General features: G+C 43.6%; 1 protein-coding gene across 2 annotated transcripts in view; it reads left to right on the forward strand.

The window, feature by feature from the left end:
- Positions 1 to 2,725: 2,725 nt before the first annotated feature.
- CHD7 (chromodomain helicase DNA binding protein 7) overlaps positions 2,726 to 24,727 on the forward strand; it is an 80,377-nt gene continuing 58,375 nt past the window's right edge. For both annotated transcript variants that reach the window (XM_054394778.1, XM_054394779.1), the window contains exon 1: positions 2,726 to 4,408. In XM_054394778.1, coding sequence (XP_054250753.1) covers positions 2,726 to 4,408 — 1,683 coding nt within the window. The remainder of the gene's footprint in view (positions 4,409 to 24,727) is intronic.

The following is a 24,727-nucleotide window of genomic DNA, read 5'->3' on the forward strand; positions in this document are numbered from 1 at the left end:
TACCAGGCTACCCAGGGAGGTGGTGGAGTCACTGTCCCTGGAGGTGTTCAAGACCTGTGTGGACATGGCATCTGGGGACATAGTTTAATGGCCATGGTGGTGTTGGGTTGATGGTTGGACTTGAGGTCTTTTCCAGCCAAAACAATTCTCTCCATCTATATTCTGTTCATAATTCTGTGGCTGTAAATTGGTTAGCTGATGGGTCAGATCCTTTCCTTGGCTCAGGTTTGAGAGTGTCTGGATTATGTCAGTGTTTGGGAGGTAACTGTGTGTGTACACGATATTTTTTAGTACTTCCAAGCAAAGATAGACTGTTTTGTTAGATGGAGGCTCCCTGTACACCCTGATGTCCAGCTTTCTGATGTCTAGCTTTGCCAGCTCCTGATGGCAGTGCACATCAGCAATGTCAAAAGTCCTTCAACAGTCTTAAATCACTGGAGGGGTCTTCACCATGACAGAGTGGTCAGCTCTGGAGGATTCTAATGCTCCAGAAAGCTTATTTGGGTGAAGGAGGCTTCCTTCTCACCTTGTTGTTGGAACTTCCTTACACTGTGCTTTAATAAGCTGATTGAGATGGTAAATATTCCAGTTGCTTCTGCTTAAAAATGAAAAGAAAATCTAAATAAATAGGTATTGGAAATATGAATATGGCTCATAGGAATTTGCCTCCTAGTGACTTAGAAATATATAGGTGTTAATATCTCAGCTGAGCACTAAAGAGATTTAAGTGTGTGGTTTTAGAGGTGACATTCAAATGCTATTTTAAGAGGAGTGATAAATGCTTGTGCTTTTCCTCTTGCCCTCTGCTTCATGCTGGAGAAGGTCCTCTTGACAATGGCTACAAGAAGTGTAATAAATGTGCTGATATTTTCTCCCTAAAACTTGTCTGGGACAAATTGCCTTTGGTTGAATAGTCTGGCCTGGCATTTTGCATCCAGAATGACTGCAACAAAATGCAAGATGTGAAAGTTCAGACTTGTAAATCTTTTCTTTGATCACTGATTTAAAGGCAAGTTGGTATCTGCAAGTACAGTCCCTACTAAATTATGGCAAAGATGCAAAAATAGTTGAATTTGCTTTCTGTGTGGATGGGCTGCGTTGGATATTGTCTTGAAGTTCATTTTGAGATATAAGATGTAGTGTTTAAAATGCTGATATTAAGGAGAGGTAGCATTAGCTTAGTTCTATTCATAATAAGCAGATCCAAACAAAATCTTCCAAGTTGTTTTGGGGAGAGGATGTGAGACACATTTCACAACATATCAGTTTTCCCTGTGAGAAACCCACAGTGGAACATTTCTGAATCTGCTCTGTTAACTGTGTGTTGCCTTTTTCTGTTTCCCCAAGTCCAGGTGTGTGCCTTGTTAGGTTAGCACTTTGTTACTTAAATTTTTTTGACATTAATTCTCCTAAGTGAGTTTTCAAGATCGTAATTCTGGAAAGAACAAAACTTCAGTGTGGTCTTCTGAAGTGCTGCAGTTGCAGTTAGTAACATGCCTGCCTGAAGATGAATAATGAACTCCAGTGACAGTGTTCCCTGTTATAATCAGGACTGTTTAGAAGGGCATGTAGTGATAGGACAAGAGGCAATGGTTTTAAGCTGGAACAGGGTGGATTTAGGTTGGGCATCAGGAGGAAGTTCTTCACAATGAGACTGGTGAAATACTGGAACAGGTTGCCCCGGGGGTGTGGTTGAGGCCCCATCCCTTGAGACGTTGAAGATCAGCTTTGATGTGGCCCTGGGCAGCCTGATGTAGTTGGAGGTGTCCCTGCTGACTGCAGGGGGTCGGACAAGATGACCTTTTGAGGGTCCCTTCCAACCTGATGCAATCTGTGAATCACGAGAGAAATTAGGATATGGATTGAGAAATCTGACCTGTTATACAAACTGAGCTAATTTTTGCTTAAATGGGAAGAAGAGTCACATCTTCCAGTTTTCTACTTTGTTTAAATGAAGATAAATTGTGTGTTTTTTAAAAAAATCATGTTAGTTTTCTTCCTCAATGCTAAGTTTTGGCCTTCTGTATGTTTTAGAGGGTCATCTTAATGTGTTTTTGAAAAATCTGTTGTGCCTATAACTCGGTCTAGGCCGTTGCAGGACTTGGTGCTTCTGCTTGCTCATCTGATTACGCAGCTCAAGGGAATAAGGTTAAGGACATGCTGTTGGTAACTAGAGCGTTTTCAGGGCTTTAGTTTGGCAGATGGGCTGCTTGGCTATATTCATACATCTGCCTACCTGCTGTGGCAGCTGCTGCTGCTGCATGTTGTGTTCTTTTGTTCTGTTCCACCCAAGAAAGGAGCACTAGGAAGTGTAGTGAAAGGATTAATTTAAGGTTAAGACTAGTGTTTTGCTCGCTTCCTAACTCTCTATCGTAATAAAGCTTCTGATAAAGCTAATGAATCCTTCAGAAAGTGAAACAGATTTTTAGGATGTATTTCAGGGGCTGCAACTAGCCAGTAGCATTGTCTAAGAAACGGTCAAGTATGTTTCTTTCATTATTTATTTCAATATCTTCTTCTTTTTCTCTCCCCTTCCCCCACTTTTTCCAGGAGCAGTAACTAGACTTTGCCTGACACTGCATGGTCCAAAAGAATTAAGGAAATATGGAATGACATGAAGGAGATTAGTTGAGGATTAAAGGCTTTGAGGACAAAACACCTCGCCGAGGTGAAGCACAGACTAGCATTCTAGTTGTAGCTCTGAGGAGCTGTGTGCTGAAAAAAGATGGCAGATCCAGGAATGATGAGTCTGTTTGGAGAAGATGGGAATATTTTCAGTGAGGGGTTGGAAGGTCTTGGAGAATGTGGATATCCTGAAAACACAGTAAATCCTATGGGGCAGCAAATGCCCATGGATCAAGGATTTCCCTCTTTACAGTCATCTCTTCATCATCCTCCAGCAAATCAAAATCAAGCCAAGTTGACCCATTTTGATCACTATAACCAGTATGAGCAGCAGAAGATGCACCTGATGGATCAGCCCAACAGGATGATCAGCAGTGCCCCTGGGAATGGGATCGCATCTCCGCATTCGCAGTACCACAACCCTCCAGTTCCTCAGGTTCCTCACGGCAGTGGTGCCGGTGGTCAGATGGGAGTCTATCCTGGCATGCAGAACGAAAGACACGGGCAGCCCTTCGTAGACAGTGGCTCCATGTGGGGACCACGGGCAGTTCAAGTGCCAGACCAGATAAGAGCACCGTACCAGCAGCAACAGCAGCAGCAACCACAACCGACACAGCCGCCGCAGGCACCCTCCGGACCCCCTGGGCAGGGCCATCCTCAGCACATGCAGCAGATGGGAAACTACATGGCTCGTGGTGATTTCTCAATGCAGCAGCATGGTCAGCCACAACAGCAGAGGATGAACCAGTTTTCTCAAGGCCAAGAAGGCCTCAATCAGGGAAACCCTTTCATTGCCACCTCAGGACCTGGCCACTTGTCTCATGTGCCCCAGCAGAATCCCAGTATGGCACCTTCTTTGCGACATTCAGTCCAGCAATTTCACCACCATCCCCCCACTGCTCTCCATGGAGAATCAGTAGCCCACAGTCCCAGATTCTCCCCTAATCCTCCCCAGCAGGGTGCTGTTAGGCCACAAACACTTAATTTTAGTTCTCGGAGCCAGACGGTACCCTCACCTACTATAAACAACTCAGGGCAGTATTCTCGATATCCTTACAGTAACCTTAATCAGGGATTAGTTAATAATACAGGGATGAATCAGAATTTAGGCCTTACAAATAACACTCCAATGAATCAATCTGTACCAAGATACCCAAATGCTGTCGGATTTCCATCAAACAGTGGTCAAGGACTAATGCACCAGCAGCCCATCCACCCTAGTGGCTCACTTAACCAAATGAACACGCAAACTATGCACCCTTCACAGCCTCAGGGAACTTATGCCTCTCCACCTCCCATGTCACCTATGAAAGCAATGAGTAATCCAGCAGGTACACCTCCTCCCCAGGTTAGACCTGGGAGTGCTGGAATGCCAATGGAAGTTGGCAGTTATCCAAATATTCCCCATCCTCAGCCGTCACATCAGCCCCCTGGTGCCATGGGAATTGGACAAAGGAATATGGGCCCCCGAAACATGCAGCAGAATCGTCCATTTATGGGTATGTCTTCAACACCACGGGAGATGGGTGGGCACATGAGACCAAATGGTTGTCCAGGTGTTGGCCTTGCAGATCCACAAGCAATACAAGAGCGACTAATATCTGGCCAGCAGCTTCCTAGTCAACAGCAGTCTTTTCAACAGCAAATGCCAACCTGTCCTCCCATGCAGCCTCATCCAGGGATACATCATCAGTCTTCACCACCGCCACATCCTCATCATCAGCCTTGGGCACAGCTCCACCAGTCACCACAAAACACACCACAAAAAGTGCCTGTCCTTCAGGTAAGCTGCTTCTTATGAGTAGAAAATGTTTTAAATTACTCTTTAAATGCATTTCAGGATACACAAGATTTGTAGTTTCAAAGTATTCACCCTGTTTGACTCCACTGTTGGCTACCACTTGTGTGAGTTTCTTGGTGCACAGAAGCTGAAGGTAAAATGAGGTACAGGTAGCTTGGTAATGCCCTTACAGAGATTTTTACAGGATAACATTATGGATAGACTGGAATGTGATACAGCCACAGGACAAGCTGAATACCTGCTTTTTTGTGTTGGATCCTTTGAGGAGAAAATAAAAAGCATGTGTGACAATTGTTACTTAAACTACTAATGTTTGTATCTGAAACTTGGAAGAAGTGCGTGTGTGTGCGTGTAACAGTGTGTTTGCTTTGACCAAACCAAGGGTTTCTTTAAATCCCAAGGGAATGTTTTGTGGTTTGAAGTTAAAGCTGAAATTTTGACATGTGATAAAATGTCCAGGCTGAACTTCTTCAGCACTGAGTAATGCAACTGAGAAGTGGTGGGGCAGCACTTTATGCGAAGAGAAGACACAGGATGTGAATCACAGCCTGAAATCAAATCTTCTGAGGCTTAAATGGAATCTCAAATAGGATAAAAGTTTTATTTTACTGAGTCTCTGATCTGCAGGTTTTGATGTAAATTTATTGCTTCCACCTCATTTTTCAATTAAAAGCTAAAGATGGTAAAACATCTTGATCCTCTGTAGCTTAGCAGGTTTGACTATGTGCTACTATGTTAAGCTTCAGCTGAAAAAGTGCCCTTTGGGATCCTGGTGCTTGCCATTGCTTGCCTCTGGCTCTACTAGTCATCATTCAAGAGGTTCTGGTACTGGATGGATAGATGGCCAAGATACCAGAGGTTTTATTATTTTGTAATTAATGCCAAGTAGCTCTGCCCATAAATATTTGGAGGCAATTGTTGGAATGCACTGGTAACGACAGGATGCTACAATAAGCTCAATAAATCACACAAACAGCTGTCCCAGGCAGTGTCCTGGGCCTGCGCGGAAAGCAGCTGCTCAGCAGCCCCTCCGCTGCTGCCTGCCGGCTGCTTCCATAGCTCCTCTGCACAGCGTGAGCTGGGGCTGGGAATCAGATGAGTCTGCTGCAGAGGGGCAGCTGACAAGGAGTGGTTACATGGAGCAGCTCAGCAGCTGGGAGAGGCTTTCATGCTCCCTGTGGAAGAGGGGAGGGGGAGCCATAGGGTGGGGTAGTCTTAGGAGGGAGATCAGGGGCTAAGCTGGGGAAGGACACTGTCTTTCTTCAAGGGAGGTTAGAAGTTCTTTTGTGGAAGGGGCAAAGAATATCTTAAAACCTATCTTTCTCTCCCCTGCCCCCCTTCCAAATTGGTGTGAAATATTATAGCCATGTTGACCCTTCTTCTCCTGCCACGTGCTTTGTTTGGAGAAACTAAATTACAGTTCTCAGATGAACATGGAGCTGTGTGTTCCTCCTTGAGAGAGCAGCTCTTGACAGTGCCTCTTGTGCTATCGACTGTGGGGTAAGCAGGATGAAAGAGGAGAGAACTCAAGACTCTATAAGAAAACCCAAAACAATGGGCAGGTATTTGGGAAAGGTGTAGTGGGTCCATGGAGAAATCAGTGCTGAATGACTGGGGATCAGAAAAAGAAGTACAAGATGTGATTTTTATCCATAAGATGAGAGCTGACGCATCTAGCAGGAAAAACTTAGGAGAAAATTGCAGAAATGGTAACTTAAAGATATGTAGGACTGGAGAGGAACAAAACTCAGACTCAGCTGGGATCCTCCACAATTAGTGATAGTGGGGTTGTGGGAAGAGAAGACTTCAGACTGACTGTACCCCAAAGCTGTGGTGTTCTTCACTAGCATTAATTTTTGGTTTTCATCTGACCATCCAGTAAACCTCTTGATTTTTTGACAGCAAGAGGTAGCTTGGAAGGAGCAGGTTTACTTGTAGAATGGACAGGCTTGTTAAACATTCTTGGGACATTTGTTTCCCTTTTATCTGATGGGGTAAAACTCGAGACAGCTGAACCCTTCAATGAGCTACAATCCCATTACAAGGTTCTGAACTGCAGATGAATAGCTTGAACAAAGGTAAGTGCTGAAACAAAAATGAGAGGAAAACCACATGATAACTCCAGTAATTTGATTAAAATCAGTAATTCAAACAGTTGTAGCTAGCCAAGAAACTTCTCGTTTAGCCTGCTTCTGTGAAGTTTTTATTTGGTAGGAGTTATTGCTAACATACCTTCCCATTAAGTAATTAGTTTGAGACCTGACTGCAGTAATGAAACCCTTGACAGGCAGGCGTTTTCCACTTGAAAACTGTTTGGGTGAAATAAATATTGTTCAAGTCAAAGAAAACTCAACTCCTCCCCACCCCCTGGGGATAACTGCAGATGTGGGAAACCCCTGCTCTTCAAACCGAGCAGAGGATTTGCAGCTCTCCCATCTGCATCGTAGTTTTCCCTCCACGTCAACTGGCAGAGAAGTGTTCATTGAAGAAGAGTTATTTAAACGACCAGTTTGGTTTTATTTGTCTGAAAATGAATCAACAAAATGGACAGAGTCAGTGAAATGGAAATCACAGTGTACTTTTAAATCAACAGAAGCCATCTTAGTAATTATTTTTTCGATGATTTGAAGCCAGCCTTATCATGGGAAGGCTGTAATACTTGTGGTTAACCAAATTGCTGTTTTGTTTTTAGCTATGTTGGAAGGAAAATGAAGTTCTTTTGCTTTTAACTTTGATTAAAAAAAAAAAAAAACAGCCATGTAGATTCTAGGGCTTAATTTTTTTGTGTGTAAAACTTCTAATGTATTTTGGCTGGGAGATAGAGCTAGTGATTGAGAGTTTGATTGGTTTAGATTAATAGCTGAAATCTAGATGTGGCTGTTAAGAAAGCTTGTTAGCAGTGAGTTGCTGGTTTCATTGGAGCTTGATAGATCTATTAAACACATCACAGTGTTGGGCCATGCAGTCAGCATGCTTGATTTTTCAAACCTTCTTCTGAAAGCAAAGACTTCCGGATGAGCGCTGTGGCCATGGGGTGGGAAGATGGGTGCTGCTGTGGCCAAGGTGCAAAGCGAAGGGTAGGAGGTAGAAAGATCTTACTTGTTTTCATAGTGGAGGCATCTGTGTTTGGGTTGTTAGCTCCTGCTCTCAAAATACTCATAGAAGATCTGGAAAAGGCTGAAAAGTCAGAGGACAAAGTGTACTGCTGCTGCTAACGTACTGAAAGCCAAGTCTTGATGTGGTGCGGAGCCTAGAAATAATGAAACTAAGTAATTAGAAATACAACACAGGAGTGTCAGTTGTGTGGCTGTAAGCTGTGTGAGTCCAGGCATGGCCAGGGGAGGGTTAGGTTGAATATTAGGAAAAATTTCTTCGCTAAAAGGGTTGTCAAACTCTGGAACAGGCTGCTCAGGGCAGTGGTGGAGTCCTGTCCCCCCCATCCCTGGAGGGATTGAAAAGATGTATGGATGTGGTACTGAAGGACATGGTTGAGTGATAGACTTGGTTGTGTTATATTTACAGTTGGGCTTTATGATCTTAAAGGTTCTTTCCAACCAAAATGATTCTGTGATTCTGTGGTGCCTGGGCAGTGAAATGGCAGACAAGAAAACTCTCCTTAGGAGCAGGTTCTTGGTGTTAGATGGCTGCCTGAAAATGTGCTCTGACAGCCAAAGAAATGAAGGAATTAGCATGGAAGTAACAGAACAAAGCAAAGCTGGTTCCATGTTGCTATGTGTAGGCATGCTGTGCCCGTGTGGCAAGTGCTGTAGCTCTGGGTCCCTTCCTCAGGGCTCAGAAAAAGAGGGAACGATCATTTGGTGGAAGAAGAGGGAGATGGTGAAAGCCTCTGAAATTGAGTGCAATGGGTACATGGAGAAGGTGACTGTGAAAAAGGGGCTGTTTATGATCTGCTTTTGTCTCCTTCAATTCTTTTAAGGTGTTCAGCAGATGATTAGGTGAGCTCAGAACTACACATTAAGGTGCTGATCTCTGAGAATGTTGTGGAGGAAAAGACATCATTTGATAAACATGAGGGCACCAGATTTGGTTCAGCAGATCTTGCAAACAAGTGCCTTAGAATTTGTTGTTGGGGTGCATCTACTGTGTGCATCTTTGGCTCTTGTACTCCTCCACAGATTGTGTCAAGAGGGGCTATCAGGGTAGACAGGCCTCTGGAGGTCTAATGCTTATGAATTATTTACAGAGAGTTTTATTAGTGACAGAGCAAGTGCCAGAGCTTTCTCTGCCAAGAGCAGGCTATCCTGGGTGTGCTGTTGAACTTACCCACAGCTACTGTGTGGGCTGAAGTTTCAAGTCCTGTTCATTAATCATGTTCCAAATGTGTTTATAATCAAACACAGGAATATTTAAGTGACAAACAGTTATGGCATAACCTCCATGCTTGACTAACTGGTAGAACTCCATGGAGGGCACCAACAGCATTGAAGGATGCTGGGTTGTGGTGTCCAGCTTCTTGTGGAGAAGGAATTCATTGTGTGTGTTACAGTTCACTGCCAGGTTTACTCTGCTGGCTCTCCTGGCTGTGGGCATGTGACTTTGCTTTAAATCACAGCTCATAGCTGTGTTTGGGCTGAACGCATTCTTTTGAAACTTCCTGCCCTCCCTTGCAAGGGGAAGGAGGCAGGGAAAGTCCTGCTGAGTCACCAGCTGGGTCACCCCTGCACAGACCCTTCCTGCATTTTCAAACCCCATGGTGAAGCATCAGTTTAATTTATACTGGGGTCAACCTGAGTAATGGAAGCTGCTGAAGGGGTTTGATGCAATATTCTAACCCAGCAGAGAGTGCAGGATAAGTCAGATACTGCTGGCACACTGAAATGAAGTTGACTTTCTCCTGAGTATTTGTTGTAAGGTCTAAGAGTAGCAGGAAGAGACTGACCCCATATTGTCTCCTTAATATCTGCACAGAGGTCTCCATAAGTCACATGCTGTCTTCACAACCATTGTTCAGTCTCTGTCCTGTAATTTTATGTATTAAGAGATGGTATCATTTCAAACTGTTACGATTTTCCCCATAGATTATTATTCATAAGCAATGTCCCACAGCTTCAGAGTTTGCTTTTCCCTCCCCAGAGTGTTTAGCTTTCTGACTGGTTTCCTGTCAATAAGTAGAAGACCTCCAGATTTTTAATTTTTTTAAAACACTCTTGGGTACTTTTTGATACAGAGGCTATTTCAGGTGGCTGCTAAATAGTCTTTTGGGGTACCATAAGCACTGCACAGAGCTTTACATCTGGGAAAGCACAACCCCATGGACCAATATAGGCTGGGGACTGACCTCTTGGATAGTAACACAGGGGAAAGGAACCTGAGGGGTCCTGGTGGGCAGAAGGATGCCCCTGGATCAGCAGTGTGCCCTTATGGCCAAGAAGGCAAATGGCATCCTGGGGTATGTTAGAAGGGATGTGGTTGGTAGGCTGAGAGAGGTTGTCTTCCCCCTCTACTCTGTAATGGGTGCAAGCTGGAGCAGAGGATGTTCCATATGAACATAAGGAAAAACTTTTTCACTGTGAGGGTGACAGAGTCCTGGAGCAGGCTGCCCAGACAGATTGTGGAGTCTCCTGCTCTGGAGACATTCCAAATGCACCTGGATGCATTCCTGTGTGACCTGCTCCAGGTGGTCCTGCTCTGGCAGGGAGTTTGGATCTTTTGAGGTCCTTTGCAACCCCTAACATTCAGTAATTCTGTGCACATTCAGCAAAATCTCATGGCTGCCCCTGGAAATTCTGGGTTCCATTTGCAAGTGTTCAGAAAGCAACAATTCAGTGCATCTTGGCAAGGTTGTTGAAGGTGCCAGAATAAATGGAATTAAATACCTCGCTAATACTGAACCTTAATTGAATTGTATATTATTTTTGTATCTAGTTAAGCCTCTGTGTGTGTGTATTTGTGTAAAATAGATGTTAAACTCCAAGGGCAAATCAGAAGTTGTGCAGAATGATGAATGAAAAGCTGAGAAGAAAATCCAGTCTTCATCTAAAAGTAAAGCCTGATAATAGTAATTTCATGTTTTTGTCTTAAAGTTTACAGACTTATGTATTTTATGGAGGCTCTGAAGAACTCCTGTATTTGAGCTATGTACTCAATGTGATTAACAACAACTTCCCAAATAAAGGCAGTGGTGGGGAGTCCCCGTCCCTGGAGGGTTTTAAAGCTGTGTAGATGTGGTGCTGAGGGCCATGGTTTCGTGATGACCTGGCAGTGGTGGGGTAAGGGTTGGACTTGATGATCTGAAAGGTCTCTTCCAACCAAAATGGTTCTGTGATTCTATATGAGAAATACTTGATTGTTTATTTCTTTAACTCCAGTAGCAACCTTAACAAGGAACAAGTTGCAGGCTAAGTAAAAAATGTCTTGCCTTTTTATTGTGGATCCTCCTCCTGGTCTTCCATCCTGCTCATTCACATGGAATGAGACCTCCGTTTGTTTGAAACTAAGCTGCCTTTGCTTGTGTCCTGAATGCAAGTGTCACAAACTTACTTCAGTTTTATGGAGATAGATATATTGCATAGGTGATAATGTGGACTGGATTTTGGGAACAAATAGCTTGCTTTTATTTTCCTTTGGAGATGTCATCTATAAATATTTGGTGCTTGTTTTTGTCCACAGAGTTGTAAAGTTTGGTAGCTAAGGAGTGAGATTAACACCCTTGTATATTTCACAGTGATTAAAGCTTCTCCATGTACAGATCTTTCCTTTGAAATGCTCCCAATTTGCAGATGTGGTTTAAAAATGGTGAAGCTGCTTCTTGGGAGTTGGTAGGAGCTAGGAGCAGAGGTGGAAATGTGGGCAAGAAGTGGTGTCCAGGGAGAGGGCAGCAAATGGCTGAGCTGATGGAGCAGTGCTGAGCAGCAGAAACAGAGGAAATGGCCAATATCTGTGTTATAATGTGGACAGAGAAGTTCAGGAAGTTTCTCCATCTCTCCTGCACCAGCTGCTAGTCACCTACCTCTTCAACCCATGACAGAGGTGGCTATGTGGCACAGGGATGCCCATCACAGCTCTGCACACTGCTTCAGGGTGCACCTTTGTGTCACCATGCTGTGGGCAGAGTCCACCGACAGCGTCCCAGCAGAGCTATGTGAACCCAGTAGCTTAATATCTAATCTCCTTAAGTAAAAAAGAGTCCATGCAAATAAAGGTGGCCAAAGTCTGTGATACAGAACCTTAGCCCCTCTGCACCAGCACACCTGATCATCTGGTGACCTGGCTTATCTGGCCACCTCCCTTTGGCCCAAGTCACGTTCCTGGCATCTCCTTGCTCTGGTTCAAAGCAGGAAATCCCACTTCTTGTGGGTAGTGGTAGAGGTTAACCTGAAGATCTCTCTTTGCTCTTCCACTGTTGGCTTGGGAGGAATTTTTGTTCCTTTGCTTCTGTTGTTCTGTCAGCTGTTCATCCCTGAATCAGTATCAAGAGCCTGGGTGCAACTCTTTCCTATCCTTTTCCTCATCAGTTTTGCTGTGTTAGCCAAGCCAAGGAGATTGCAGCAGATCAGCTATTGCACTGAGGAAGCCCAGAAGGGAAGAACTCCTGGCAGCTGGGTTCATGTTGCACGGGCTGCTGCTGTAGAAATTAAATGTCAAAAAATCTCACCTTCTGGAGCTTGGCAGGATGCTATGGAATATTATGGAGCCTACAAGAAGGCTGCAGAGGGACTGTTTCCAAAGGCTTGGAGTGATAGGATGAGGGACAATGGTTTAAAATGAGAGAAGAGCAGATTTAGATTGGATGTGAGGAACAAGTTCTGCACTATGAGGGTGCTAGAACACTGCAGCAGGTTGCCCAGGGACATAGTTGAGGTCCATCCCTAGAGATATTCAAGCTCAGGCTGGTCAAGGCTCTGAACACTCTGCTCTCTAGTGGAAGATGTCCCTGCTGACTGCAGAGGGGTTGGAGTGGATGACCTTTGGAGGTCCCGTCCAACTCAACCCGTTCTGTGATTCTATGATTATTAACATTTTAATTTTGGAAATTCACAGAATGGTCTGGGTCGGAAGGGACCTCCAAAGGTCATCCACTCCAACCCCCAATCACAAGTTCTTCAAGAGTGCAGCAGTATGCAGCATCAAATGTATCTTTTCTTTATGACTCTAACACTATGTAGGGATTTCCAAGCACCTCTTTAAATTTCACCTTCCCCTTTTGGCTATTTTCTTAAATACGAACTCCTGCTCCTTTCATGGGAGAGGAATGTTTCCTTGTGTAATGCAAGGGTTCCCAAAGGGAATGTATACCCACCTCCAACAGACTTCTGCCTTAAAACAGACTGAATAATTTAATCAGCTGAATCAGAAAAACATTAGTCAACTTTAATTGTGCTAATTAAATTGTGGTTTATTATGGCTCTGCAACTCCCACAACCGAATGAACACAACGACCACAGTAACTGAGAAGTTATTTCTTCTCTAGATGTTTGGATTTAGTGTTCCTGGAAGAGAAGGGAGAGAGCTTCATAACAAGTTTCATAACAAACTTCCTATTAGCCAGTTGTCCATGTGAACTCTGTTTTTTCCACTCTCCTTTGCCATCTCCTTTCTCTCCACATGGCCCTCCATCCACTTCCATTCTGGTCCCTCCTATCTTTTTTGGCCCTCCAGGACTCTGATAGCTGTGATAATCCCCTGCTTTTCCCTACCCCCGAGCGCTGGAGGATACGAATGTTTTATTTTTGGAAGAAATCTTTCTGTACCAGCCAATTCTTGCTAGAGATACTGGGAGGCTTATAATGTACAGTGCCTCTCTGAATTTAAAGTGACACCTTACCACAAAATGGGTTGATTTGTACAACAGTTTATGAAATATCCAGCCATTAAAACCAGGCTAAACCATCAGGCTTTAGCTTTTTTGCTTGTATCTCACTCAGTTTCTTAATGGGATATTGCAAATGTTTCCTGGTGCAAGCATGGTTTCACTGGGCAACCTGGGCTAGTGGAAGGTGTCCCTGCTCATGGCAGAGCAGTTGGAACTAGATGATCTTTAAGGTCCCTTCCAAACCAAACCAAACCATTCTATGATTCTAAGGGGGCCAGTCCCAGCAGTGAGTTCTGTGTTGGCTGATCCAAGATGGTGTAGCCTCACCTCACCTAGAAGTAAAGGGCTGTACGATGTCACTCTTTGTTTCATGGAAAGACTGAAGAGGTTGAAGACTAAAAATGGTTTGTTTGCCTTTGGGTTTGAAGGGAACTGGGCATAACTGAGCCTTCCTGTGGAGCTCCAGATCATGTAGTGGAAGGTGACAACATGAAACCACGGTTACCCAAGTTGTTTGACAGGTTAGTGTGAGTAAGTCAGCTAGAAAAAGATGGCTTTAGCTTGTGGTATGTACCCTCCATGTCTGAACTTCTTCCATCAGAGAACCTTTGAGTAACTTGAGTCAGAGGGAATATGCTGGCAGGGCAGGCAAACCTGGTCACTGTTTCCATTTCACAGGGTGGAAACCTGCAGCTGGGTACTGCAGCTGGGATTTCAGGGGTGGCCACAAACCACCTCTTTCTTCCTCCCCACCACACTGGGCAGGCTTCTGCTAGTGCTCTGAGGGAAGCCTTCCCTTGAGAAGAATTAAGACTGCTTGTTGCACAGCTCCTGCATGCGTTCTTGAGTGCCAGCTTGACTTCTCCTATGCATTTAGATACCCTCAAAAAGGCAAAAGTCTTTCAGTACCACCTGCTGTTCTGCTCTGTCTTGTAGTGTATCCAAAATAACCACTTTGGAAAGTGATTTCAGCAGGTAAAAGGCTTCAACTATCTTTAATTGGATAGTCAAAAATTCAGGTGCAGAACTGTGAGGACTAACATACAAAAACAGTATTAGCTGTGCACATGAAAAGCCCTACCTTACTTCAAGCCTAGAAGGCCACTGATTTGTTTTCTGCAAGTCACAAACATAAAATTATTGAAATCTTGATCACTGTCTTTTCCTTTTAACTTGGGAATATGTTTCCTGGGCTGCAGATGCTGAAGAATTAGGTTCTTGTATTCATAAGTAAAGCAAAGAAATCATTGTGTCTAAGTGGAGGAAAACAGGTAATAGTCAGGAAGAGCTGGGCTGCAGACAGCTGAAGTATCATCTGCAGGTTGTCCTGCTCTTTCAGTGATGAACTACTCAGGTCTGATACACTTCCTACTAGGTGTAAAAGATAAACTCATGCTCCTCTCTGTCTTGTGTACAAACTTACCCTAAAGCAAACTCCTCCTGTAACCCACATCATGGCCTCATTGGGAGAAGGGATTAATTAATTGGTCTGGAGAGCCTCAAAGCAGGCCAGGGGCTTCTGGTTTGGGAGCTCTGGGGTAGTTTTTATGGAAAATAATTATTGTTGGGGTTTTTTTTGAGAGAAGAATTTGTTCTCCCTTCATTTTTCCTTGTTGATTTGCAACTCTTGTGTTGAGGATATTTAGTCTTCAGCTGCACAGCCTTACTTTGCTTGATGTAAACATAAATGAATCTTAACATGAGAAATGAACACTCAACGTGAGAAAAAGCCTCTGTACTGTGAGGGTGACAGAACCCTGGAGCAGGTTGCCCAAGAGAGGTTGTGGAATCTCCTTCTCTAGAGATACATAAAACCTGCCTGGACATGTTCCTGTGTGACCTGCAGAGGGGTTGGACTCAGTAATCTCTGGAGATCCCTTCCAACCCCTAGCATTCTATGATTCTAAAAACCAGGGGTACTAAAATGACAAGCCCTGAAGGATTTCAAGTCAAATCTGTGAGGGCTTGGCACTGGAGAGTTTAATCTCTGTGCTAATGTTTTGAAGTTATGAGTTGTCCACAGATTTCCAAGCATCTCGTTTCAATCTGGGATTGTGAGTAATAAGCACAAGCTGCTCTGCTGCTGCTGGAGTGGCAGCTGCATAATGCTAAAAGGACACCTTCCTTTGCAGGAACATTTTAAAGTACTAATTCCTCTTACTCATCTGCAATCCTCTTCCCACAGCTTGAGCTCAGGGCTATAATGGAACCCATTAGAGGCAAAAGGTCTATGACTCAGCCATTGAGCCACGCAAACTCTTGGCTTCTTTAATTGGCACCATTAAATCTTTTAGTAGTTTTTTTCTCTCATAAAACAGGTATTGTTGGTGTAAGATGTGTGGCTGCTGAAGATACAGTGTAGCTTTTGCCCTCTGATGGCCAAGAGTTATCAACCCTAGGTGTTTAAAGGCTGGTAAATCGGAGAGACCTGGCTAGAATTACTGCTTGTCCATAACTGGTTAGGAGCTCTCCAGCAGAGAGCTACAAGGGTGATTGGATTTCTCCTGTGAAGAAAGGCTGAGAGCCCTGGGGCTAATGCTTAGGCTGGAGAAGAGAAGGCTGAGAGGGGATCTGATCAATGTCTATAAATACCTGAGGGGTGAGTGTCAGGATGAAAGTGATGGTCTCTTTTTGGTGGTGGCCTATGATAGATACAAACTGGAACCCAGGAAGTTCCACCTCAACATGAAGAAAAACTTCTTTGCTGTTAGGGAACATGGGAGCAGGCTCCCCAGAGAGGTTATGGAGTCTCCTTCTCTGGAGACTTTCAAGACCTGCCTGGATGAATTCCTGTGTGACCTGTTCTAGGTTGGTCTTGCTTTGGCAAGGGAGTTGGATTCGATGACCTTCAGAGGTCCCTTCCAACCCCTCCCATTCTATGATTTAGGTCATTATTTGCTTCTGTAGCAGGTTGTGTTGTTTTGGTTTGTTTTAAATATATTGGGAAGTGAACATGGAAAGAGATGTAGTTTGGGAAGGGGGTCAGACATCAGTAGAGGAAATGTGAAGAAGTTAAATGTTTGAATACATGTGTGTGTTTGTAAATAAATATGTATGGAAGAAAAGAAAGTAGCTTTTCATTCTTCTGTTCTTGCCTACTCACATGCTTAGATGTGATGCCTTACAGCTTTAAAGTATTTATACTGTGAGCATCAATGCTTCTAGAAGAGGAGTATGAGGGGAGCATCCAGAAAACTGTAGTTGTTTGTTGCCATCTGCCTTGATTGTACCTAAGTTGTGGATGCCTCATGCTTGGAAGTGTCCAAAGCCAGGCTGGATGGGGCCTTGAGCAGCCTGGTCTAGTGGGAGGTGTCCCTGCTCATGGCAGGGGGATTGGAACTAAAGGATCTTCAAGGTCCCTTCCAACCCAAACCACTCTATGACTTAGAATGTCAAACCAAAACGTGAACTTTGAAATAATTTTAAGTCTTCCAGTATTAAGTGAGCTGACCTGGACTGTGAGATGGAAACAGCAACACGCCAAACACTTGGAGATTTACAGGAGACTTAAATGGTAGATACAGGAGGGTTGAGCTGCTGCAGATATCGTGGTATCAGAAAGCATTTACCCAATATGGCTGTTTGGAAGAAATACAGGAGAATTCTGTGTGGGTTTGTTGTTTTTTGGGTTTTTTTTGGTGGTTTTTTTTTGTGGTTTTTTTTTGTTTTGTTTTGTTTTTTGTTTTTTAAATTTCACAAACTCCCAGCATAGTGGTGGTTAGAAGGGACCTCTGGAGATCATCCAGTCCACAACAGGTTTCCCAGGACCACAATGTCCAGGTAGCTTTGAAATCTCTTCAGAGAAGGAGACTCCACAACCTTTCTGGGCAGGCTGCTCCAGGGATCCAGCACCCTCACAGCAAAGAAGTTTTTCCTTATGTAGAAGAGAAGCCTTGAATGCGAGTTGTATTTTTTTTTTCTTCTAAAAGAAAGGTACCAGCTGAAGTCATCCAGATCAAATATTGATGAACTGAAAGTTTGTCAGCTCCAAACTGAAACCAAAGTGCAGTATCAGCGCTGGCACTGTTTCCTCCAATGCTTTAAGCTCATTTCCCCTAAGCTGATACACTCAATCTGCAAGAAATTCTGGTGAAATGAGGAAAAAAACTCAACCAAACACCTTACTGCTAACTGTGGAAGAATTCAGAATGTTTTATTATTTAATAGAAATGCTTATTGGGAAAGTGCCCTGGGAGTTCAATGGGACTTCCTTTCTAGGAATAGGAATGAAAAAACTCAAGGGTTCAAGTCCTTTGTCACATCTGTTGAAATGTTAAACATCCAAGGCCATTGCCCTTTTCTTGAGCTATTAGAACATGATGGATATTTATAGCTTTGGGGAAAACTTAGTCTTTCTTCATGAGGGAGAAGTGATAAAGTTTTTAGTGAAGGCTCTCTCCGAATTGCATCCTCTTTTCACCAGCCTGTGTGTTTGTCATTAAACTGGTGATTGATACTTTTTGGACATGTTCAGGTTTCTCAACCATGTGATTAGTAAGTCTAGAGTCCGATGGGGGAGCTTTTAAAACAAAAGTGCTTTTAAAACAAAAGGAAGGGGTGACAGAGCACTGCAGCAGGCTGCCCAGAGAAGTTGTGGAGTCTCCTTCTCTGGAGAGATTCCAAACCCACCTGGTCATTGTAATTCTGGGGAACATGCTGTAGGTGACCCTTTGGCAAGGTAGTTGAGCTTAGATGATCTCTAGAGATCCCTTCCAACCCCCACCATGCTGGGATTCTGTGTCTGACATACACAGGGAGTGGTGCCAAGTAAATAGACTGGGTCAGTATGCACTGATGTCCACACTGCTCCATCTGTGCTCATCTCTGCTCCTAGTGAACTTTATTACACTCTTTATTGCAACTTGGTCCTTCTGATTCACCATTGAAAAGCATTTCATGTCGTCCTCACAAGCAATGGACCTGGGCTCACAGGATGTCTGTCAAACAGGTTTTATTTCTGAAGCTTGTCTTTACTTGATCCTTAGGTGCTGCAGAGCAGGCAGGAGAAAGAAAACCTGGCCTGCCAGTCTTTGACTTCATCTAGTTAAAAAAACCAACCCAAGCATTTTGCTTTTCTCTTTAATGTTGTCTTCCTTCCTTAAAGTGCACCTTAATTGATGCAAAGTGTGGAAAGATAAAGTGCACTTTACCCTCTCTTTTTTTTTTCTTTTTAACCTCGATTTTTATCTCAATTTACCTAAATTGAGATAAAGCAAATTATGTATTAGAGGCTTTGCAAATGAAAAGTAAAAGATGTATCACTTCTGAATGTAGATTTATACCTTAGATATTGATGTCATTTAAGGGTGTGTATCTCTCTTGTAACTCTCACTACCTTTCATTTCATATTTTTTAACATATGTAGCCTGTTAACTACGTTTCCTGTTAACTCTTTTGGAGTTTAGAAAGGGTGGGGGGTAAAAAAAGTACCAGAACAGAAAGGCTTTTGCTGTAGTGGTGTGAAGTGCTTTTGCTGGTGCTGCTGCTGGCAGCAGTGAAAGCGGAGACAGAACCTTTCCGGCTGTCTGCGGTCAGAAGAAGCGATGCTGGCACCACCTATGCTGCTCTTTGATTTTTCTCCTTAGTCATAGACCTGGTGCCATTTGCTGTGTGTGGCTGTGATTCAGAGCTGATAACAGCAGAGGAACGTGTTGATAGAAGCAGATGTGAACTAATTAAGGTCTCTCTTAAAATGGTTCTCTGAGTGACTTTGAGTCTTCTGTAGAAAAAGAACATTTCAGGCGACATTTATCACTTTAATTACTATGGGCAGGCTGTGAGGGCTTAATTCTTTACAGTGAGGGTGGAGAGACACTGGAACAGGTTGCCCCCTCCCTGGAGGTGTTCAAGGCCAAGTTGGATGAGACTATGAGCAATCTGATCTAGGGGAAGGTGACCCTGCCCATGGCAGGGGGGTTGGAACTAGATGATTTTCAAGGTCCCTTGCAGCTCAAACTGTTCTGTGAATCTGGGAATGCACCTAGTCAGGACTCTCTTGTTTGGGTTTCTTTGCTTGGGCAGGGGACAAGTGTTAAATTGAAATCATAGCTGCTACCAGAGCATCATAAACGTGGTGATGGCAATCCAGTGAGATCTACCCTTCAGAGAGGATGGATCTCTGTGTATCTGATTGTCAGTAGCTCAGTGGAGGGGTCTTCTGCTGGTGAAGGGAAGAGGCTGCATGTGCAGGACTTCCTCTCCTCCCTCAGGGCTTTGGATTTCAAAGTGTAGCTGTAAAATGTGCCCAAGGTGGGGAGGATGTTGACATTTCACTGTTTTGGAGGAACTGCCTCACTTTCACAGTGGAGCTGAAGGGTGTGGGGAATGTGGAGGTAAGCCCAAGAGAACCAACCCAGCCTGTCTCTGTGCTATAACATTAGATTCATCTTTGTAATGCTTATACAGTGAGCTGTTTAGTAGGAGTCATAGGCATCCTAGCAGCTTCAATATTAATGCTTTGGCTGAATTTGTGAAAGTGTTTTCTCTTCTGTTTTCCCCTTTCTTGGAGAAGTACTGTACCAGGTCCTCTGGAAATTCTTTCATCCTGATGCTTCCTTACTTTGCTGCATGACTCCCCTATCTTGCCTGGAGATGTGCAGCCATCACTTTGGTTTAAAACGTTGAAAAAGACTTGTAGTAGACCTGGATATTCTCCAAGGAATTCCCTAGTAAGCACTAGATATCTGATAGCTGTACTTGGACATAACTTCACAACCAAACTTCACAACAAAAATATGTCTACTCCAGTCTGCTGAGACCCCACCTGCAGTGCTGGGCCCAGCTCTGGAGTCCTCAGCACGAGAGAGACAGGGACCTGTTGGAGCAGGGTCAGAGAAGGCCACAACAATGGTCTGAGGGCTGGAGCACCTTTGCTTTGAGGCTGGGCTGAGAGAGTTGGAGTTGTTCAGCCTGGAGAAGATAAGGGTCCAGAGAGACCTCCTTGTGGCTGCTCAGTTACTTAAAGGGGCCAATAAGAAAGCTGGGGACAGACTTTTTAGCAGGGCCAGGTTGGCCAGAGATGTGGTATATGCTTGATCTGTGAAACTATACCAGGGCTCTTAGCAACCTGCTCTCATTGCAGATGTCCCTGCTGATGGCAGGGCTCTGGACTAGATGACCTTTAAAAGGTGCTTTCCAACCAAACCATTCTATGATCCACAAGTTTAATTCAAGTCCTATTCAGCAAAAGCAAGGTGTTACGAAAATGGCTTTTTAAGCCATTTTACAGGAGGAGTCTTGCTGCTCTCCCTGCCAGTTTCCCACTTGTGGTATAGATTGCATAGCATAAGCTCTGTCAAACTCATGTTGGCATGTTTCTGGCATGTCTTGATAGTGGAGCATGCACAGAAGTGAGGTCTCCTTTAACCATGGCTGTGTGGGGAAGGCAGGCTTGAGGTAGATGAGCTGTCAAGATGAGTAATAAGGCTTTTGCCAGTAGAATTCAGTACCTAATTGTCCCACCCTTTCTACATGTCACTGCAGCTAGTAGCTAGTAAAAACCTGCCAAAATCTCGAGTCCTTGACCTGTCTGCAGAGTGGTGATGGAGAGTGGAGAGTGGCTTTTGTTGTGTACTATTTGGAACCTGCCCTGCTTTGCCCTGGGAGCAGTCTTACACTGGTGTCTAAACCACACAAGCTGTGGCCAAAAAGTATCAATGAAGTGTTTGTCTATAGACTATCCCATCAGCAGGGATACACAATCCTTGTGATGGCTGTTGCAGTTTCTTATTGGAAAGCTAAATTTTGGAGCCTTTCCATGCCTCAGAAATGAAATGCTATTACAGCAGCACTTCACTAAAACATGATCTTCAACCCTGCAAAGCGATTTTTAATTGTCAAGTTGTGTCTTGTTAAAAAGATCCCAACAGAACTTCTGTTTTCCATGCCTTTGTAGATGCGTGGCAAAAAATTTAGTAAACTCCAAGATTGCTGTAGAGTCTTATTTGCAAAACAGAATTCTTTCCTTCTTATTTGTTGTGATGCCTTTCCCTTTATCGCAGACACAACACTCATTGGTTTATAAATGCAAGCTCTCCCTTTGTAAGTACAACTATCTTGAGAGGGGTTTCTGAAGTACTGAGATACCCCTGCACACACATCATACAGCCCAAAACATTTTAAGGGAGTAGGAAGTATTTTTCTTATGGCAAAGTAAAAAAGCCTGAAGCATCTTCAGTTCAAGGCAGTAGTTTCATGGAAAAGGGAAGGAATAATTTCACAACAGAGGAGAAAAAACTGATTGGTAAAAGAGCTTTTGGAGAGAATGTTAGCTGTGAGCAGAGTCTCTCCACTTTAGCTCCTACAGGAAGTCAGTTGTACAGCTGTTGGATGTAGGTAGTAGTGTTTGGCTGAGGATTTGGAGGTGGTGTTGATTCCTCTTTACTCTGGAGTTTGTACTGATACATGGAGCTTTGCAAGCAGTGTCTGAAAAGGATTTGCCTCAGTCTAGAAAAGCTGAAGCATGTTTGAGATGGAAGGAGCATCAAGACAAGTCTAATGATGAAAGTGTTGAGGAGACAAGTTAAGAACTGCAGGGACAAAGCAATGTACAGTGATGTGACGCAGAAACTTCCCAAGTGGTTTGTTCGGAGAATAGGCAGGATGAACAGTTTTGTTCTCCATAATCCAGAGGGATGATGAATCCTTTCATTAAGCTGTGAAAGGAGGAATGGTGGAGCAATTTCCACATGTGATGGCTTTTAACACCAAGGGAACTGCGCTATCAGGAAGGAGATAACCCTTTCTGAGTCTCTCTCAGTGGCACTGGTTGGAGCTGCTGCTTCCAGAAGCGATGCTGTTGTCCATCTTCTGTTCTAAAAAGTTTCTTGGGTCACAGTTTGCTGATTTCACTTTCCCAAAGTGAAGGTGGTAATTTAACAGGACTTACAAATGAGAATGTTTAGTAATGACTTGTCTAAGGTGAAATTACCTATTGTACAGATACTGTATTGGGAGAGGTTTGTGTTTTGTATCAGTGGGAAACCACTCGAGCTCTTGCTCTGCTGCCACACAACTTAGTTAACAAACCAAAGTTCAAGAGAATTAAAAGTGGCAGCAGTAGATCATTTTTAAAAATATGGAAAAAGTCTGGAAATATCCAGGAGGGAAATGAAAGGAATTGTAGGAAAAAGGAGCATGGTTTTGGTTGGTGCTGATGTTTCAGTGTGAAGTCAGCTGAGTGATGTCACACACTTCTTAAAGCTCAATATTGGCTCAAGTTGCTGCTCTGCTGGGGAAGAGACACTCAGCTACTTCCAGTGCTTAAGTACAGTTGATTGTGGATCAATCCTTGTTCAAGCAACAGAAAGATTCTCCTCCTTAACCTCCCTCCCTGCTGCTAACCCCCACTGGATTAACCCTACATCCTGTCCATCTCCCTGCCTCATGTAACAACCTTGCTTCTGAGTATCTGTGCTGGGGGCTGTGGAGGATCAGCTTAGCTCCAACAGCAGCTGTGAAACGCAGGCAGCTTCATTGTGAGCCTCTCACATCTTCCACATTTGGAAGTTCAAGAATAAGTTTGAATTTCAGAAGAATTGGATTTTTGCACTCCAGAAAGGATTTCTCAAATAGCCTTTTAATTTATTTTTCTTGTTGTTGTTGTTCAGATATTGTTGATTATTGCAGCTAACACGAAAGCACTGCTGGAGCAGGTCCAGAGGAGGGCCATGAAGATGATGAGAGAGCTGTAGTAGCTCCCCTCTGGGGACAGGCTGAGAGAGTTGTGGGCTGTTGAGCCTGGAGAGGAGAAGGCTCCAGGGAGACTTTAGAGTGGCCTTCCAGTATCTGAAGGGGGCTACAAGAAAGCTGGGGAGGGACTTTTTGCAAGAGCTTCTTGTGATAGGATGAGAGGGAATGGATTGAAGCTTGAAGAGGGCAGATAGACTGGAGATTAGGAAGAAATTCTTGACAGTAAGTGTGGGGAGGTGCTGGAACAGGTTGCCCAGGGAGGTTGTGGATGTCCCCTCCCTGGAGGTGTTCAAGGCCAGGCTGGATGAGGCCTTGACTAACCTGGGCTAGTGGGAGGAGTCCCTGCCCATGGCAGGGTAGTTGGAAGTAGATGATCCTTAAGATCCCTTCCAGCCCAAACCATTCTATGAATCTGCTGACCTGGGTAACCTGTTGAGCTATGTTATTTTAACTCCTGAGAGTCCCTGAAGAATCTGTTTGGCTCTAATAAGCCACGCTCTTTAGGAGTGTCCTGTATTGTGATATTGCAGGTTAATAGCATTGATTAACTGTCAGGCAGTGGGAATTGATGAGAAAACATCCATTGTAAAATTAAATGGTATGACTGAGGAGGGTTCCATGCTGCTGGCTGGGGAGGGAGGTGACCAGCCCCAGCAGTCGGGGGGTAGGAGCATTAATGTGAGCTCCAGGTTTTTTCGCATGATTAAAACAGGCCATCTGTTCTTTGTTAAATGTTTACCAAAACAGCTTTTCTCTAAAAGATTTAAAGAGATGTGGGTCTGGTAAACACAGCAATAATTCTGAGCACCTTTTTCACCTTCTTTGAAATAATAGCAAAAAAAAAAAATCATTCTGTTGCAGTTATCAAATAGAACAAATAGCTATTTGTGTTTAATCTTCACTGATTTTTTTTTTCCTGGGGAAGATTAAATTCTCTACCAAGATACTAAATGATGGCTTTGTTATTACCAAAAGCAGCAGGAGAAGTGATTTTTGTGAAGCATGCAGATAAATGTTTCTGGGTTTTTTTGGTTAAAAACTTGTAATATCTGTGGGTTTTTTTAATGGAAACCGGGGTTCTTTCATTAAAAATTGTGACCCTGTAACTAGAGTTAATCCTTTGTAGATTTAAAGTAGAACTATTGGAAATAATTCCCTGTGGTAGGCTTAATCTAATATTTACTAGTGAAAGCCTGTTCTTCTTCCTTTTCTTCCTTCTCAAGAAAGAGGTTTGGAGTAAGAAACTGCATCTTTCAAGCTGCTTCTCATCTCCTTCTCACTAGATTTGTGCTGCTCCTACACAGCTTCACACTAGGGAGCAATGTGGGGTTGTCAGTTAAGGATAAACCGTTTTAGCATATTGCAGAAATGTAGGCACAGACTTCCTAGAAAAATAAAAGTTCATCACACCCATTTCTTTGAAAGAGTGCTACAATTGAAAAGAGCACAGGGAAATCAATTGCAAAATGTGCCGAGCTGCAAAGGGAGTGGCGTGTGGCAAAAGGAAGGTATTTGCAACTGATAGGAAATAAAAGCAAAAGCCAAATTAAGGCAGAGTTGGCTCTTACAATCCCCCAAACACTAAACTGCAAAGTGATACAAAACAAACCCATAATATTTTAATGTGTGTGCTTGGCGATGCAGATGACTTGATACTGTAAATAAAAGGCAGTAAGCTGTGTTTGTTAATATTTGTTCCGTGCATAATGATGAAGTCTAATGTACATTCTGAGTTGTTTTAGAGCCTGAGAGTGACTCTTGTGGATGAGCTTTCTGAAGTAATAATCTGAATTTCGTAGGATGACATCTTCTAGGGTGAGTTCCTGAGTACTGCAGTG

The sequence above is a fragment of the Indicator indicator genome, chromosome 31 (assembly GCF_027791375.1).
Source record: "Indicator indicator isolate 239-I01 chromosome 31, UM_Iind_1.1, whole genome shotgun sequence".
Lineage (NCBI taxonomy): Eukaryota > Metazoa > Chordata > Aves > Piciformes > Indicatoridae > Indicator > Indicator indicator.